At 36.3% G+C, this 17,372-nt stretch overlaps 1 protein-coding gene across 7 annotated transcripts in view; it reads left to right on the forward strand.

The window, feature by feature from the left end:
• RPS6KC1 (ribosomal protein S6 kinase C1) overlaps positions 1–17,372 on the forward strand; it is a 243,669-nt gene that overhangs the window by 120,747 nt on the left and 105,550 nt on the right. For all 7 annotated transcript variants that reach the window (XM_082399676.1, XM_082399677.1, XM_082399675.1 and 4 more), the window contains one exon: positions 9,265–9,380. In XM_082399676.1, the coding sequence (XP_082255802.1) occupies positions 9,265–9,380 (116 nt within the window). The remainder of the gene's footprint in view (positions 1–9,264; positions 9,381–17,372) is intronic.

Raw genomic sequence — 17,372 nt, forward strand, 5'->3', positions numbered from 1 at the left:
ATTATGAACTATCTTTTACATTAGCATTCTGTGGATTGGCAGATTCATAAATACTTCTTATTATTTCTAGAAATGTGTTTTCTCATAGACAGTTTCTCAGTGTGGCATAAAACATGCTTATTAATAGACCCAAATGCCTTTAATTTCTCTGTAAAAGGAAGCAAAAATTAGATAAACCTGTGTTCAGTAATTAATGTTTCAGTACTTTACCTTGTTTGGAAGTGATCTAGATACTTAATGACTATCCTTTAATTTAACTTAACAAAATTTCAGGTTACCAAAAAGATTTGGAGAAACTATTGGAAAGTTCACCTAAAAACTTTTTATCCTACTGACATCTATTTCATTTACTTGTTTTTAACAATTATGTTTAGACTGCCCACAAAAACTTCATGAGACATTAGACAATGTCAGTCTTCATCCCAAGCCATTTTTCTTGCTGACAAATTTTGTAAGAGATAACATGAACTTATTTGATCTTTAGTTAGCCTAGGCTGAATAAAAAGTGTATATCAACATTATTTTTAGTATGATAACTTTAAAGACATGTCTGTTTTAATTAAGTCAACAAACTTAAAATGAGCTTTTATTTACTAAAGATTATCTCAGATCGAATGAGCCTCAAAAGCATTGGGTTAATTTTTCTTATATTTTTAAGAATTTTATGAATACATGATTTATATAAGCACTTAATTTTTTTTGTAAGCCAGTTAAATAGAGCTCTTCTATAAGTTAATTTTGGCAATACTATCCAGAGGTAGAAAATATATCTATAACACATGTATATAGGCACATGTGAACACGTAGACAGATGTGGACAGGGACCTCATAGCTTCTGTACACTTAGGATTTCTCAATTGCTCAAGTTCCAAATGACCTACCCTCTGTCCCCCTTCCCCCCCCTTTTTTTTTAACTGATAAGGACTACCTCTCTGAAGTTTGTACTTTAATATTTACATCTCAAAGACACAAGAAAAGAATGCAAGTTACAAGTCTTTTAAGATAAATAGAGGAGGTTTTGGGATTGGAAAAAGGAATAGGTGAATTTTGGACTGCCTCTAGAGCTGCATTTCTAGTTTTGCAAAGATTTGTAAGATAAGGACAGTTGCTCTCAGTTATGCAAGGAATTGGGTTGTTATTTAAATGACATCATAGGTTGATCCACCCATAAGTCCTTTTATAAGGGCTTTAGAAGTTTTTTCTTTCCTGCTGGGTACATTATTTTAGTTTAGGGGAGAAGGCCTTAAAAAACAGTTATTAGCAGACTCTGTATATTAGCTTCCAGTTTGGTCAACTTTTGACCACAGAGCTACTTAAAATTAAAAAAAAAATCTTGTCAGTTTTCAGCTTAGATAAACAGTAAATATTTCTGGCAGTATTGAACAACCCCTTGGACTTAAGAGGCATCCCCTAATTGGGTGCAAAAGATACTTTATTTTTCTCTTTATTGGGTACTACAGACAGAGATCCAGAATTGACTCTGGTAATAATTCTCACCCTCAGCTGGCTTCTGCCAGTTTTTCCAGGATCCCACCTGCAAGGTCTGAGTGGGGTTTAAGTGGAGAATGTATCCCTGATATTTACCAGAATTTGGCAAGGTTTTAAATTAATTTTTAATTTCAGTTTTCCCTTGGTTGTTTAAGGGAATGATGTAGCAATTTACCAGAAAATCCTCAGTCTCCTTACCTCTGAGAGAGATCCTTACAGGGTCTTTCTTTCAAAGGTATAGGGGTTCTTGTATAGCCATTAACTTGACGGACTTTTTTTATGGCCTTGTAGTCTCTTCAGAGTGGAAAGACAATTCAAACAGAGGATTACTAGAATGAGTACTTGATAAAGGAAGACAGAGGGGGCAGTAGGAGTTGTGTCTGTCTTTTTTTTTTTAATAAATTTATTTATTTATTATTTATTTATTTTTGGCCATGTTGGGTCTTCGCTGCTGCACACGGGCTTTCTCTAGTTGCAGTGAGCGGGGGCTACTCTTCATTGCGGTGCATGGGCTTCTCGTTGTGGTGGCTTCTCTTGTTGCGGAGCAGGGGCTCTAGGCGCGTGAGCTTCAGTAGTTGTGGTGCGCAGGCTCAGTAGTTGTGGCTCGCAGGCTTTAGAGCGCAGGCTCAGTAGTTGTGGCACACTGGTTTAGTTGCTCCATGGCACGTGGCATCTTCCCGGACCAGGGCTCGAACCCTTGTCCCCTGCATTGGCAGGCAGATTCTTAATCACTGCGCCACCAGGGAAGTCCTGTGTCTGTCTTATAGTCCTTTGTTTTAGGTACCTCTTGTGTCTTTAATTTTTTGTTAGCTTTTTGTAATGAAACTTTAAATAAAGTTCTTTTGGCATTTTGAAGCCTTTGGAAGCTTCTGCATACCAGTTAAAATATGTATCCTATTCTGTTTGTTTAATTGGGGAACTCTTACTTTTAAGTGCACTTCTTAAGTGAATGATCTTGTCTAATTGGAATGTTCCCCATAATGGCCACTGTAATTCTAGGTTGTTTTTAGTAAGATTTTGCCATTTTTGTAGATATCTACAGTTTCCAGGATTACAGTTGTTAGACATAAAATAAGCAGGTATGCCAGAAGGGTGTGCTTAACTCTTTGGATTTTAAGGATCCCATTATTGTTTTTATTTTTTTAGACAGGACTTTGGGTCTCTTGGAGCCAAACTAATACCTAAGAGGGGTGTGTCATAGGGTTAGGGATTATGTGGTGTTTTACAGTGTACTTCTATGCGTGGAAATTTTCTTAAGGTTGGCAAGTGACTGAGTGTCAGTAACCCGTTCTGTGACCAACTTATCCTAACATGGGAGTCTTTGAGTTAGGCGGTGGGTATTCTAACAGATCTTAAATGCTCAACCCTTATGCATCAATTTTGAGGCTGTTTTGACTTCTGAGATTCCTATTAGCATTTAGCCTTTATCTACATAAAGTAAGGCAAAAAAATGTGTACCTTAATATATACTGAGTCCTAACCAAGAAAAGGCCCTGTGTGTACCATACCAATTCCCCAGTGTGGGATGTGGGACCTTGGACTGGGGAAAGCATTGAACCAGCAGATCTCAACAAATGCGGGCTGTGGCCTGGGGGCCCCACATAAATAGGGAACTGCATATTGCCACTAACAGTGCCTAAGTGGATCCTGGGACAGAATTAAGGGTTGGGGGTTCCACTCAAAAACCTGGGAATTGCAGTCCATGATAAAGCTAGGGACCTGGGTCCCGGGCAGAACTGTCCACCAGCTCAAGCTGTCTTGCTCTGTAAAGGAAAGCCAGTTGTATCTGAAGCCTGATGCAAAGAGAAAGGAGCTCAGAATTGAGAGAAACTTACCGCTGAAAGAAAGACAGTGAACGCAAAAAGGGGTTCACAGGTACCACACCTGTCTTTCTTGTCCTCGAATGCCGTCCATCAGAAGTTTGTTCACTTTGGACCCTGACACTGACACCATATCTGTTAAAAGACAAAACCCAGCTGAGTAAATTTGAAGATCTAATTGACTTTATTAATTGATTCCTGAACCAGGCAGCATCCCATCTAGCAAGTAGAAAGGAGCTCCAAGGAGCTCCAGAAAAGGAAAGGTTTTTAAAGCCAGAGAGGGGATGGGACAAGGAAGTCACAAACAAAAAAAGATTATTTTGAGCAAGACACCTTCCTCTGGGAGACAAAAACGTTTATTGTCTGGTTACCTCCCTGGTGCTGACGAGGAGGTTCCAGGCTGACTGGTTAAGACTCCAGTCCTGGGCAAGGTTGAAACTGCGATTAAGTTAGGTATTCTAAAGTTTGATGACATGGGCTTAGTGGCTCCATTTTGGGCTGTTTGTTTCTTTTTTTAATGGCAGAAAAACTGCTTAAACAACATTGAAAGCAATTATAGTTGAGGCAATGCCTGGGCACAAATATTATTGTGACTCTTGCTTTTACTATTCTTTGGTGACTCTTTGAACTTCTAGGGTTCACATAACACTTAGTTTAGAAAAAACATTAATAGGGGGTTGGTTAAATGCAAATGGGAAGCAGATTCCCTGACTGACCAGGTTTGTTATTCACGGAAAGGCTGATGGCTGTAGATTTGTGGGTGATGTGTAGAACCGTAAATTACAGTTCTTCTCAAGGTTGCCTTTTGTTGTCAGAACACTTAGCATAAGTCAGAAATGGTAGGCTTTACCTGAAAAGAACAAAAAACCCATTGAATATAATAAATCAGCACTTAAAAAAAAAACTCTAACCACCAAGGCCATCTCAAACAGGCATATTCTTTTATGTGACTGAAGTTGTTTAAAAAAAAAAAAAAAAAAGGAAGCACCAACAAACAAAAACTTATCCCAGCAAACCCAGGTTGATTTGGATGTTCTTTCTAATGTGATAAATCTGAATGAAAACCAAGCATGCTGGACCAAGAGTAAAGTGACATAGGGCCTATTGGAGAGTGTGGAGTAGAGATAGGAATATAAGATGTGACTAAGTAGAGTCTTATATGGGGATTAAATTCTGTGCATGTGGAGACAATCAAGTATGGTCAAAATACTCTTGAAAATCCCTTAAAATTTCCCATAAAGTACAAACGTAGACATACTGGCTTTCAAGAAGTCTGACGTGGCCAGTTCTTCCTTTAACATTGCTTTTCTTTTGTTGAATCAGTGATGAGGCAGTAGCTATATTCTTTTTAGTGACTAAGGGTAGAATAACAGAATTGGAAGAATTAACTTTTTATTCTAGTTTGTGAAACTGATTTTCATTATTTCTGTGAATAAAAATGCCTTTTTTTTTTTTTAAATGGGTAAATGAATAAGGACCTTTGTTTTCCAAGGAAATCCTTGGGTTACAAGGATGTTCGAGAGCCCAGTTTTTCTCAGAGAGGCCCATTCTCTTTTACGTAGTGTGAAATTTATACCTCTTCATAGCTCTGATTTTCTCGTGTGCCTGTCTATCTTCTTCAGTCTTTCCTTCTCTCTGATTCTCCTCTATCTTGTCTGATAGGCTCCTGCCTCAACTCCTTACCTTTATTTTCTCGTCATCTTTGTTCCCATGCTCGCTTGTACTTGTCCTGTGCTCTGTATTTTTCTTGCTCTTCTCAGTAACAGTAGAATAATCTAATTCAAATTCAGTTACCTGAAGTGTGGTAGCATAAGATCTGGTTTAGGTTTAGGCTGTTATTTAACTTTGTGACTGAGAAAGGCATTTCACATCCCTGAGCCTCAATTTCCTTAGTTATAAAAGGAAGGTAATATATTAAATGAATTTGATATAGTGAAGGAGTACCAAATGGTGATGATTTCTTGGGTAAATTAGAATTTCACAATTCTATTATCTATAGATTGTGCCTTCTATAATAACTTCTCTTAGTAAATTGAGTCAGCGTTGGTGTTCTGGACTGCTGGATAGCAGTTTTCTAAAATTTTCAATGACAACTTTGAAATTGCTCATTTCTGTTCAGCTACACTCTCTTCTTTCATGAATCATGCTTTATGATCATCCTAATTCTATTCTTTCTCTTGATCTGAGGTAAAGAAATATGGGTTGACACAATATATAAATATAAGACATCTTTTATGGTACACCAGAACTTTTTGACATAAAGGTTAGTAAATAAATAATGGAAGCAGTTTTTCTCTTTTGAATGCCAAAGCACAGTGGAAATTCTTGTTCTGTCTGAATGATTAACAGAAATGTAGAGAACTTATTGAAGGTATTGGTTTATCTTCAGATAGAATTTTTTTTTTTTTTTAAATATTTTTTGATGTGGACCATTTTAAAAGTCTTTATTGTGTTTATTACGATATTGCTTCTGTTTTATGTTTTGACTTTTGGCCCCGAGGCATGTGGGATATTAGCTTCCCGACCAGGGATCGAACCTACACCCCCTGCATTGGAAGGCAAAGTCTTAACCACTGGACCACCAGGGAGGTCCCTAGGTAGAATGTTAAATACATATCCATTTTAAAAAGCATTTATTAAGTGTCTACCTAGATATATTACGGAAGAAATAATAGCTACATGACCTAATATGGGATTAAAAGTTGAATTCCAGGTAACCTAGTTTCCTTGAAAAATAATCATTATATGCTGTGTGTGTGTCTTAAAATGAAGATTAAGAAATTAAGAAGGTTAGAGTCAAAAATTTTGATCAAGTAAAATCTGTTTAAAGTCATATTTGTGAATAAGTTGATTACTTGGAATTATTCTGGAAATTGATAGATGAATCTTTTCTCTCTGGTAGTCAAAAACCTCAGTAAGTATCCTGCAGCAGAAATCTGCAAGAGGTGGTTTTCATCCTTGGCTGCTGCTATTGATCAGCAGTGCTTGTGACCTACTTTTAAGGGGCTGATAAGGAAGGAGGCATAGTATGTATATTTAAGGTTACATTTAAAAAGCCTTCCAGTATTTCCATCACTTCCTTGTTGTTTCCATGGAAGCGGAACCACTATCATCAGCAGGAGTCCATTTCAGCTGCTGGCTTCCGGTTCTTGTTTCTCTGTTACTATGGTGACTGCCTCGAAAGCAACAGAAGTACCAAAAGTTTAAAAAGCAGCAATTTGATTACAAAATATGGTTTTAACTCTAGCTTTAATTAGGTGTTTTATAATTGACATTTTTGAATTTCAAGTTGATTTTTTTGAAAAAAGAAAAATTTGAAGTTTTATTAAAGCTTAATGACACTGAATTAAATAGAAAAAAAAACCTAAATTGCCATAGTTTCTATTAGAGTTGAGCCTAAGAAGAACCAAAAATTCTAAATGGGGATTTAAATTAGGGCTTGAAAGGTATAACCTGCAATGAGAAGAGCTAATGATAATGGGAGTAGCAGTTGGAGTCTATGAGCAATAAGCTCAAAACTAAGAACGAGCAGTATGTCGAAATAGTGAATGTTTCTTATTTATGTGGCACATTTTATCTTCAAAATATGTTATAGTCAGGTGATTTTCACAGATTATATCCATTTTTCAACCGAGTAAAAATAAAAACCTTGGGTTTAGAAATTAAGTAAATTTTAAGGACAGAGACAGGAAGCATACTGACATTTTATTTGAGGTTTGAGGAGTTGGTGAGTTAATAAATATAGATTGTTCCACAGTTAAAAGGCAGTAGAGATCCTCATCCCTCACCAAGACCAGTTATATTTGTGAATTACTACTCATAAAGGAGAAAAGAGATGGAATTGTAAGATAAAAGCTGTGAAAGGAAAGGTATTTAAGCAAAATTGCAATCCCAACTTTGTTGAAATTTTTCTTTTTTTTTTTCTTTTTAAAAAATATTTATTTATTTATTAGGCTGCGCTGGGTCTTAGTTGTGGCATGCAGGATCTTCGTTGTAGTATGCGGGATCTTTAGTTGTGGCATGTGAACTCTTAGTCGCGGCATGTGGGATCTAGTTCCCTGACCAGGGATCGAACCTGGGCCCCCTGCATTGGGAGTGCAGTCTTAGCCACTGGACCACCAGGGAAGTCCCTGCACTTTTTCTTAGAGGTCTGTATTCATTCAGGTTCTTTGGTTTACATGTGACAAAATCCACTAGCTTAGGCAACGAATGGCAGGATTGTAGGTTCAGCTGAAATCAGGGACCCCAGTCACATAAGGTTTTCTTTTTTGGTCTCTCATATTTGTGTCTCTTTTTTTGCTTTGGCGGAAACTATGGCTGCTGGCAGTTCCCACTCTCTTACTTCCAGCGTCAGTAACACAGAAGGACTGATTGGTCCAGTTTGTGTTGGGCCAATTTCTTCCTTCTCCAACTGTGGCCAAGAGGATGGGGTTCTATGGTTGGCCCTGCTGTGACAGGGAGGCTCACCCTTGGCTGACAAGTAGTGACTAGAGGGGCTGAGATGTGAAGTCAGGTAGCAGCTTTCATTCAAACCACGTTGTTAAGGGTTGGTAGTGGTTGGGGGAAGAGGTGGAGGAGTATGAAGGGAAGGAGAAAGGGACATTTAACAGAAGAAATAGAAGATGTTGTTCCAGGCAGAAATAAGAAGAGGTTTTTCCACCTGTAATCTTTTGGGGGAAAATATCTCCTTCATTGTAATTCAGTTCACTTCTAATTCAACAAACCAGGTGACATTATTATGTAGGATTTGGTTTTGAGAGAAAAACCAAGATTGAAAACCTTTACAACTTATTGCTTCCTATAGCACTGGCTCTGTTGTAGTATCTTTTATGTATGTTGTCTCCTTTAATCTCTACAGTCATTTGAGCTATATATTTCCATTTTAGAGAATGAGGAAGAGGTTCACAGAGTTGAGATGACTTATCATCGGTCACATGACTAACAAGAGGCAGAGCCAGAATTCAGATAACCAGGGTTTCTGGCATGTAATCCAGGGTACTTTCCATTGTGTGATACTTACATTTTGGTTAACTTCATTCAGAAGATGCATAGGGTGAATTATAAAAACAGTACTGTGTATTAAGTGCTTTGATAAAAGTGAGTCATGAATAGTATTGAATATTATTTGTGAAAGGAACCTTAGACATCATATAGTACAGTGGTTTCAGACTTTTTGACTTTCAGCCATGGAATCCTTTCTTCAAATGAAATGTTATATTATAGTCAAGTATATATATAAGATGGGTAAAAGCATAGGATCATCCCACTCTGGAGAGGAGAGATCCAGGAGTGTAACACCTCCTTTTTGAGATCTTGAGTTCTTAGAGGCCACTTTGAATACCCTTTCCTTAGGGAAACTGAGAGCCAGACAGGGTAAATGATCCTTGTTCACTTTCACATACTATATTACAAGGATTTAAATCACATTATTGTTTTCAGTTGTAAGGTGGGTGACTATTTGTTATTAATGAATAAACCCTGATGCTTACAAAAATCAGAGTGAATTTAGAGTTACCCTAAATAATTTTAGTCTCCAGTTTGGTGGTACTTTTATAGCCTATCACATCCATGTCACAGCTTTTATTAAATGTCTCTTGCATTTAGTCCTATTTGTTGAGTTGGACAACCATATACTGTTTGGACTAGGCTAGTCTCTTGTCCACAGAGCTTTTTACATTACATTCTTTATATATCGGCTCCTCTTATAAAATACATCAAGTTCTCTATACATATTTAAATAGGGGCGTTTCAGAATTTAGATAAATGAAATTCATCTGGGTAATATTTAGACCTTGCTGATATTAATAACTTTGATGTCTGTTCCAATTTTGATTTCTCTTTTCTTTTCAGTTAGAAGTGTGAACAAGTGGTAAGTTGGGTAAAAGGAAGTTACAGTTTGGATAAAAGAAAGTTTATTTATTTTTCACATGTCCTGACTTTTGTTTATTCCTTTTAGGAGAGTCAAGCCCTACTCGTCGAGAAGCTGTGAAGAGAAGAACCGCAGAATATCTCATGCGAGCAGAGAGTCTCTCTAGCCTTTATGTGAAGCCTCAACTTGATGATGTATCTCAGGTATGTCTTATGTTTCATTTTGTATTTTCTTTAGCCATTTTTGCTGTTTTGTCACTCAGTTTTATTTCTAACTATAATGTTTGAGCATTTTGGTCTTTGGAATTTTATCAGTGATTTTCTTACAAGGTGTTGGTGGGAAGAAAAGCATTAAAGCAAACCACCAAAAGTGGAATAAAATGGGACTCACTTTCTCCTTCTCTTTCTCGGCCCTTTATTCTTTACTCCGTACCTAATATCACCGTGTGTAGAATGACAGTAATTTATACTGAATTTTATTTGAAAATTTTAAAGTTAAGTTATGATTCTGTTACCATTCCTGCACCGTTCATTGATTCATGCTAAAACTAATTATTTAAGCATAAGTCCTACAAGTAGCAGCTATAGATCACCTAGAATTATAAAGGTATAATTCTAACAGGGATATTTAGGTTATTTGGGGCTACACCTAGTCTTGTCTGGAAAGCAGGTGAATGTTTAAAACATTAGAAATATTTTGGTTTATCATTATTGTTTTTATGTTATGTCCATCTGGATTTGGCAAATTTCTGGAAGAAATTTTTCTGTTTTTTTCTTTTTTTCTTTATATGAAACTAAGTTTTTTTTTTCTGATGCAATTTAAGAGTTATACCTTCTAGAGGTGGGAGAAAGTGTTTATTTTCTTAATTGATCTAAGAGGCAGGCAGGCTTGTTCACGTCTCAACTCTTTCCCTTGAAGCCATGGAAGATTGGACAAGATACTTAACTCCACCTCTTAGCTTCAGTTTCTACATCTGAATAATGAGGATAATAGTAATTCCTTGCTAGGTTGTAGTTAGGATTAAATGAGTTAAAAAAAAATCACTCATATGTGGATGCACGCGCACACACACACGTAAACGTTCAAGTGCCTACCTCATAAAAAGACCAGCCTATAAGCCAAGCTTTTAAGACTAGCTTAATAAGCATTAGCCCTATTTTTCATCTCCCCTCATATATTGCTTTATATACCTTTTCCCACATTTTTAAATGCTTTTTATACTTTCTGAAAATTATAAAATGTCTCAATTTTCTAGTTTAAAAATAGCCCATTATTTAATCTTGGTTCATTGGACAACTAAAACTTTTTTTGCTGCTTTTCTGAGCCCTTTTCACTTTCTGTGTGACCTTTTAAAACATACAGTTATCAGAACTGTACTTATTAGTATAAGAAATTTTGTTGTTAAGCATTTGGCCAATCTTCTTAGAACAAAAACATATATTCCAACTTGGAAGTAATATACTTTTGTTACTTGTTCTAACATAATAAATGTATATAAGTAAGATAGCTACTGACTAATTTTCAGATTGTTAATTACTGTGACTCTCTGTATTCTGTTTGCTAATCTTTTCCTGTTTTCTTTCATCGTTGTTTCAATTATATTATTTCCTTTAATGCTTCACTATTGAATTTTATTTTTAATTTTTAAAATTAAAAACTTTTTATTGAAGTATAATTGACTTATAATATTATATTAGTTTCAGGTGTACAATATAGTGATTCAATATGTTTATATGTTACAAAATAATCACCATGATAAGTCTAGTTATCATCTGTTACCATATAAAGTTATTACAATACTATTGACTATATTCCTTATGCTGACTTATTTACTTTGTAACTGGAAGTTTGTACCTCTTAATCTCCCTCACCTATTTCACTCACACCTCCTCCCTGCTCTGGCAACCACCAGTCTGTTCTTTGTATTTATGAGTCTGTTTCTGTTTTGTTATGTTTATTCATTTGTTTTGTCTTTTAGATTCCACATGTAAGTGGAATCATACAATAAAGTTTTTCCCTGACACTTAGCCTCATACCCTCTAGGTCCATTCATTTTGCAAATGGCAGGATTAAGTTTTATCTTTTTATTTTATCTTTTTTTTAAAATAAATTTATTTATTTTTTATATATTTATTTTTGGCTGCGTTGGGTCTTCGTCGCTGCACATGGGTTTTCTCTAGCTGCGGTGAGCGCGCGTTACTTTTTATTGTGCGCGGGCTTCTCCTTGCAGTGGCTTCTCTTGTTGTGGAGCACGGGCTCTAGGTGCGCGGGCTTCAGTAGTTGTGGCACGTGGCTCAGTAGTTATGGCACACGGGCTTAGTTGCTCCCGGCATGTGGGATCTTCCCAGATCAGGGATCGAACCCATGTCCCCTGCATTGGCAGGCGGATTCTTAACCACTTCGCTACCAGGGAAGTCCCTGAATTTTATCATTTTTAAATGGAATATTTATCTAACCATTACTTTGAATCTAATTCTTATTTTCTGTGGAGTTGGCAGCCTACCCTGTGTGCTATCCTGATGTGTATATTCTCCATCCATTTTTGGGGATACTCATAAATGCATTAAATAGGATGCGCCTCTATGAACTTTTACTAAATCCATCTTGTATATAAATACAATTGATCCTTGAACAACATGGGTTTGAACAGTGTGGGTTCACTTACACGTGGATTTCTTTCAGCAGTAAATACTGCAGTACTACACAATCTGAAGTTGGTTGAATCCATGGATACAGGAGGAATTGTGGATACAGAGGGCTACTATAAGTTATATTAGGATTTTCAACTGTGGGCAGGGTTGGCACCCCAACCCCGTGTTATTCAAGGGATTACCGTATTCTAAAAGTTTTAGGGAGTTAAAATCAGCAGTATTCTGTTCTTTCTATTAATGTTAACTTTGAATGTTCTACTTATACTTACTCATTCAAACTCCCTATTTATGCATCCGCTGTTACAGTTCCCCACAATCATTTTATGGAGCAATAACTTATTAGGCAAATAAATATATAAAGCCTGCTGTATAGCTTTTGACTTGGAGAAAGGAACCATGAAGTATAGCAGTCAGAATTTTCCTTCAAGCATAGCTTCAAATGAAAATAAAACAAAAGAGATCTAGTATAGGAAAGCTGATTGTATTAGATTTATATAAATTCATTAAGCATCTGTTATGACTCTGCGTGTATATAGTATCAAACTAGATATACTTTGGAGTTATATTAAAGATATGGCACAGTCTCTGCTCTTGCAAACCCTAAAACATAATTGAGGACCCAAAATATGTACGTAATTGAGGAAACAAAAGTTAGAGAGGATTGTAAGAGCCATGTAGAATAATGGAAATTTGTATCAGGAAGGGTTAAAAAAGGGTACCTAGTGAATCAGATTTGATATGCTAGGATTTTTTTTCAGTTCTTAGGCAAAGAGGTTAGAGAAGAGTTTTTCTTGATAGAGCAAGATGTTTTTCTTTTAGGGTAAGGATTTGCTTTTTATTTTCACTTTTGTATTTTACTCTATTAAATCTGGCCCTTATTTGGGTCAGAGATATGGTTGATTATTTTTTATCTGTTATTTAACTTAAATGTCTTCTAGAGGTTCTGGAGAGCTTGGTGAATTTATTATTTCTCTTCTTTAACCATCTTTGGGCAATACTTTCAACCAACACAATGAGAGAATGATATAAATGATTTTTAGCAAATCTTAAATTCTGTGCAGAGCAGATATTATTTCTTTCTTGAATACATGTGCAAATATTTCTTTCTTGTCTGGTTGATTAAGAAAATAAAGGAATCCTTTTTGGGTTTGAAATTTTTTGTTGATTACTGTTTTTCCCTTTGGTGCAGTCTAGGTCATGACTCACTTTACCTGAGTTTTCTGTGGTAGTTCAAGCTTTTGCTTCATTGAGTTTATTTGAGACTCTTATGTGGTAAATAAAAAAGTTCCGAATTTCCCCGTCGTTGGTGATAATATCCTTTTCAAAAAAGGACAGAAAGGAGCAAAAGTAATCTCCTACTCTTTCTTTTCGTCATTACTTCATTGCTAAAAGGCTCCAAGGAAACTTAAGGAGCAAGTCTGAGAAAAAAAGGAAATGAGCTTTATTTGAACTAAAGGTGCAGTTTTAACTAAAGGACATGGATTTCTTTTCCTTTTTTTTTTTTTTAAATTGTTGGTGACTTTGAATGATTTAAAAATTGGTATTAGAGGGGATTTCTCTGGAAAAGACTTGAAATAGCTTATTTGCTATTTTTAGCTCTAGGCATTTAAAACTTAAGATCAATGAAATTTAGAAAAAGACAGTAAATGGTCTAAGTTTAGGACATAAAGGATTGTGTAGCTTTTAAAGCACGAATACCTTTTTTTGTTTGCAATTACAAGGTACGAATGAAAATACAATTGGCCCTCTGTACCCATGGGTTCCACATTTGTGGATTAAACCAACTGCAGATGGAAAATATTTGGGGAGACAAAATTCTAGAAAGTTCTAAGAAACAAAACTTGAATTTGGCACCTGTTGTCAACTATTGACATAGCATTTACATTGCATTAGGTATTATAAGTAGTTTAGAGATGACTTAAAGTATATGGGAGGATGTGTGTAGGTTCTATGTAAATACTACACCATTTTAAATAAGGGACTTGAGCATCTGCAGATTTTGGTATTCGTGGGGATCCTGGAACCAATCCCCTGTGTATACTGAGGGACAACTGTAGAATGTATGGCTTTCCTGAATATTTTGTGGATTTTGAGTATAGTTGCTATAATGTTGAAAATATTTCTCTGTTGTGCATTTTGTTTACTGGTATTATTGGTATTTCTCAATTCTTCTTTAGCAAATATTTTAAAATGAGTGTTGTGTCACCCTTAGTGAGACATGGGCAAAGCAAAGATAGAAATCAGGTGCATTCCAAATCAGTAATAGGACTGCAGTTAAGAGTTGTGCTTGAAATGTGATGTAAGAGAGACTTTTTTAGGAAACTGAGTATTGAGGGTTAATAGGTTGCCAATGAAAGTCTCGGCAAAGCCAAAAATCTACAGATGAAGCCAAGTTCAGAAACTAGTGTAGTTAGCTATCATGGTTCAGAGTGTGCATTCTTGATATGTTCTTTGTAGAGCTTTCCTTTTGTCCTTGATTGCTTGTTCCCTCCCAAATAATGCTGACTTACTCTCAGGTTATTTAAGGATGAGTAGCTAACCCTACTCCACATGTGGTTGGTGGACCAGCAGCACAGCATCACCTGGTAGCTTCTTGGAAATGCAGAATCTTAGGCTCCACCAAAGACTGACTGAATCCGAATCTCCATTTTTACAGGGTCCTCAGGTGATGTGCATACATGTTAAAGTTTGAAAAGTACCTCACTAACAGATTGGTAAGAATTGAGATAGCTCTCATTGAGAAAAGGTAATAATATCGAGTGAAAGAGACTCTGGGCAGGATAAACAACAGCTTTAAAAAACCCCAAAAATGAAAACAAAGGTAAGGTTCACTTAACCATTTAGACAATGTTGAACAGAAATAGTAAATAGGTTTTACTAGTGTGCTAACTCTAGTCCACTGGTAGTGGCTGTATTGCAAGACAGAGTGTGGGACTAATAGAGTCTGCCATTGGCTTGAGCAGTTGAGTGATATATATACTTGCCATCTTTGGTTTTGAAGGTTGTTGGATTATCATATATTCTTGCCTTTCCCTTCTCCTCACCCTCTGTATTTAAGTTTTAAACTCCTTGCTTCTCTAGGCATCTTCTGATATAGTAGCCAATACAAATAAGTGAAATTTTCACTTTTTTCTTTAAGGAAATCAGCCATGTTGCCTAGAAATATTTCCACCCCACCCTGCCCCAATAGCAGTGGCTGAAGTTTTCCTAAACAATGTTATATTATTTTATAAATAAGATTTAATCCCCTCTTATCTATTACCTAGTTTTGTCATCTTAGACAAATTGCTTAACCTTGCTGCTTTTCAGTTTTCTCATCTGAAAAAAAAAAAATGTTGGACTTGATCTCTGTCTCTTTCTTTTCTTAAAATTCTGTGGATTTATGTTTCCTTTTGCCATCTAAAAAAGGAATAGATCTATAGGGATTCTACCCAATTTAAACACTGCATATCAGAAATACAGGATTTTTTATTGATGGTTTTATTTCATGATCTTTCTTTGTTCATTTCTCTGATCTTAAACTTTTATAGATGGTTAAAGTAGAAAGAGAACTTGAATGATCACTTCGCCTTTGGTCTTTCCCCATTACAATTTCACCATTCCTGTCTTTGCAAAAGTAACCTTACTAAATCACTGTTTTCGTTGGGTTGTTTCTCATACAAAAACTTGTTTTCTACAGTCTGGAAAACATAGTCCAGACTTTTTCCCCTGGCATTCAAGGCCTGTTAAAGTCAATAAAACTGACCAACCTTAAAAGTGCAATTTTATTTTCCTTTGTTCTACAATTTGAACATTTTTTTCCCCATCAAGAGAGTTTTTTTTCCCCCAATCCTATGTATAATATCCTTTCCTAACCTAATTCCTACATAACATTTAAAATCCCCTTTGATTCCACTTCTTTCTGAGACCACAGTTTATCATACATGTGATAAACTAGTGACTTATCTCTATTGTCTTATGTTTTTAAAAAATGTCTTATTGTTACTTAACTTTTCATGTATTTGGCTTATCTCCTCAGGTGAGTTGTAAACTTCTTGAAGCTAGGGACCATGTCTTTTTTTTTTTTTTAATATTTATTTATTTGGCTGTGCCATGTCTTAGTTGCAGCATACGGGATCTTTAGTTGCGGCGTGCGGGATCTTTAGTTGCGGCATGCGGGCTCTTAGTTGTGGCATGTGGACACTTAGTTGCAGCATGCGGGATCTAGTTCCCTGACCAGGGATTGAGCCCGAGCCCCCTGCATTGGGAGCTCAGAGTCTTAACTGCTGGACCACCAGGGAAGTCCTGGGACGGTGTCTTTTGATGATTTATATCCCTTTCAGTTATCATGCACATAGTGGGCACACAGTAATTTATTGAAAGGCACAGTAGAGATTTTGTGGTTCGCTGTCTTTGCTGTTGGGATTGCTAAAGTGAACTGATAACTTTCTTTGGAAACTGAAAGATCCAATGACATCACTGAATAAGAGGGATGATAAGTAGGAGATAGGGATGTTGTACGTGTTTGGCCGTATTTTCAAAGATGAATGTAACGGATAAGTTATCACTTAAAGTGTTATTTTTCCTCCTATAACTTTTCCTAATCATTCCTTTCACCAAAATCACAAGCAGTGATTTCTTACTTGGTAATAGAGTAGGGGGAGGTGAATTCTTAATTATCAGAATGTGTTGTGTAGCAGAAGGACTGCAAGCAATAGAGTAAGGAGTTGGGGTCTAGCCTAGGATCTTTCACTGCTCTTTCTGACGGTAAACACCCAACCATTCTGAACTTCCTTTTATTTATCTGTAAAATGGGGATTATAATAATAACTTCTTGTAAGTACTACACTCAGGCCAGTGTGAGGTATGAAGATAAAATAATATAGACTAAGAGAGAAGAGACTATTTCTGTTATATGTCTATTAAAATACTCTGCTAAATGTTTTTCTGTCCTTAAAAATTCCCCTTGGATTTTAGGGAGGCAGAGATGTATCTTTGTTTTATGTCATCTAGCTCAGCACCTAATAAAGTGAGATTAAAGAGGAATTTTTTGGAAACATATCCTAGAAGTAGAAATTAAATAGATTTAAAAAGATTATTATTGGGCTTCCCTTGTGGCATAGTGGTTAAGAATCCACCTGCCAATGCAGATGACACGGGTTCAAGTCATTGTCCGGGAAGATCCCACATGCTGCAGAGCAACTAAGCCCATGCGCCACAACTACTGAGCCTGAGCTCTACAGCTCGCGAGCCACAACTACTGAGCCCGCATGCCACAATTACTGAAGCCCGTGCACCTGGAGCCTGTGCTCCGCAACAAGAGAAGCCACCGCAATGAGAAGCTCGCACACCGCAATGAAGAGTAACCCCTGCTCGCCGCAACTAGAGAAAGCCCGCACGCAGCAACAAAGACCCAACACAGCCAAAAATAAATAAGTAAAATAAAATAAATTAAAAAAAACATAAAAAAAGAGCAATGTACTTTAAAAGAAAGAAAAGATTATTATTATCCTGTCCAGTTGCCACTGTCACCAGCATTCTCAAGTTAAGTCTCTTTAAAAAATA

This window comes from Balaenoptera borealis (genome assembly GCF_965194805.1).
Source record: "Balaenoptera borealis genome assembly, chromosome: 1".
In the NCBI taxonomy this organism is placed as follows: Eukaryota; Metazoa; Chordata; class Mammalia; order Artiodactyla; family Balaenopteridae; genus Balaenoptera; species Balaenoptera borealis.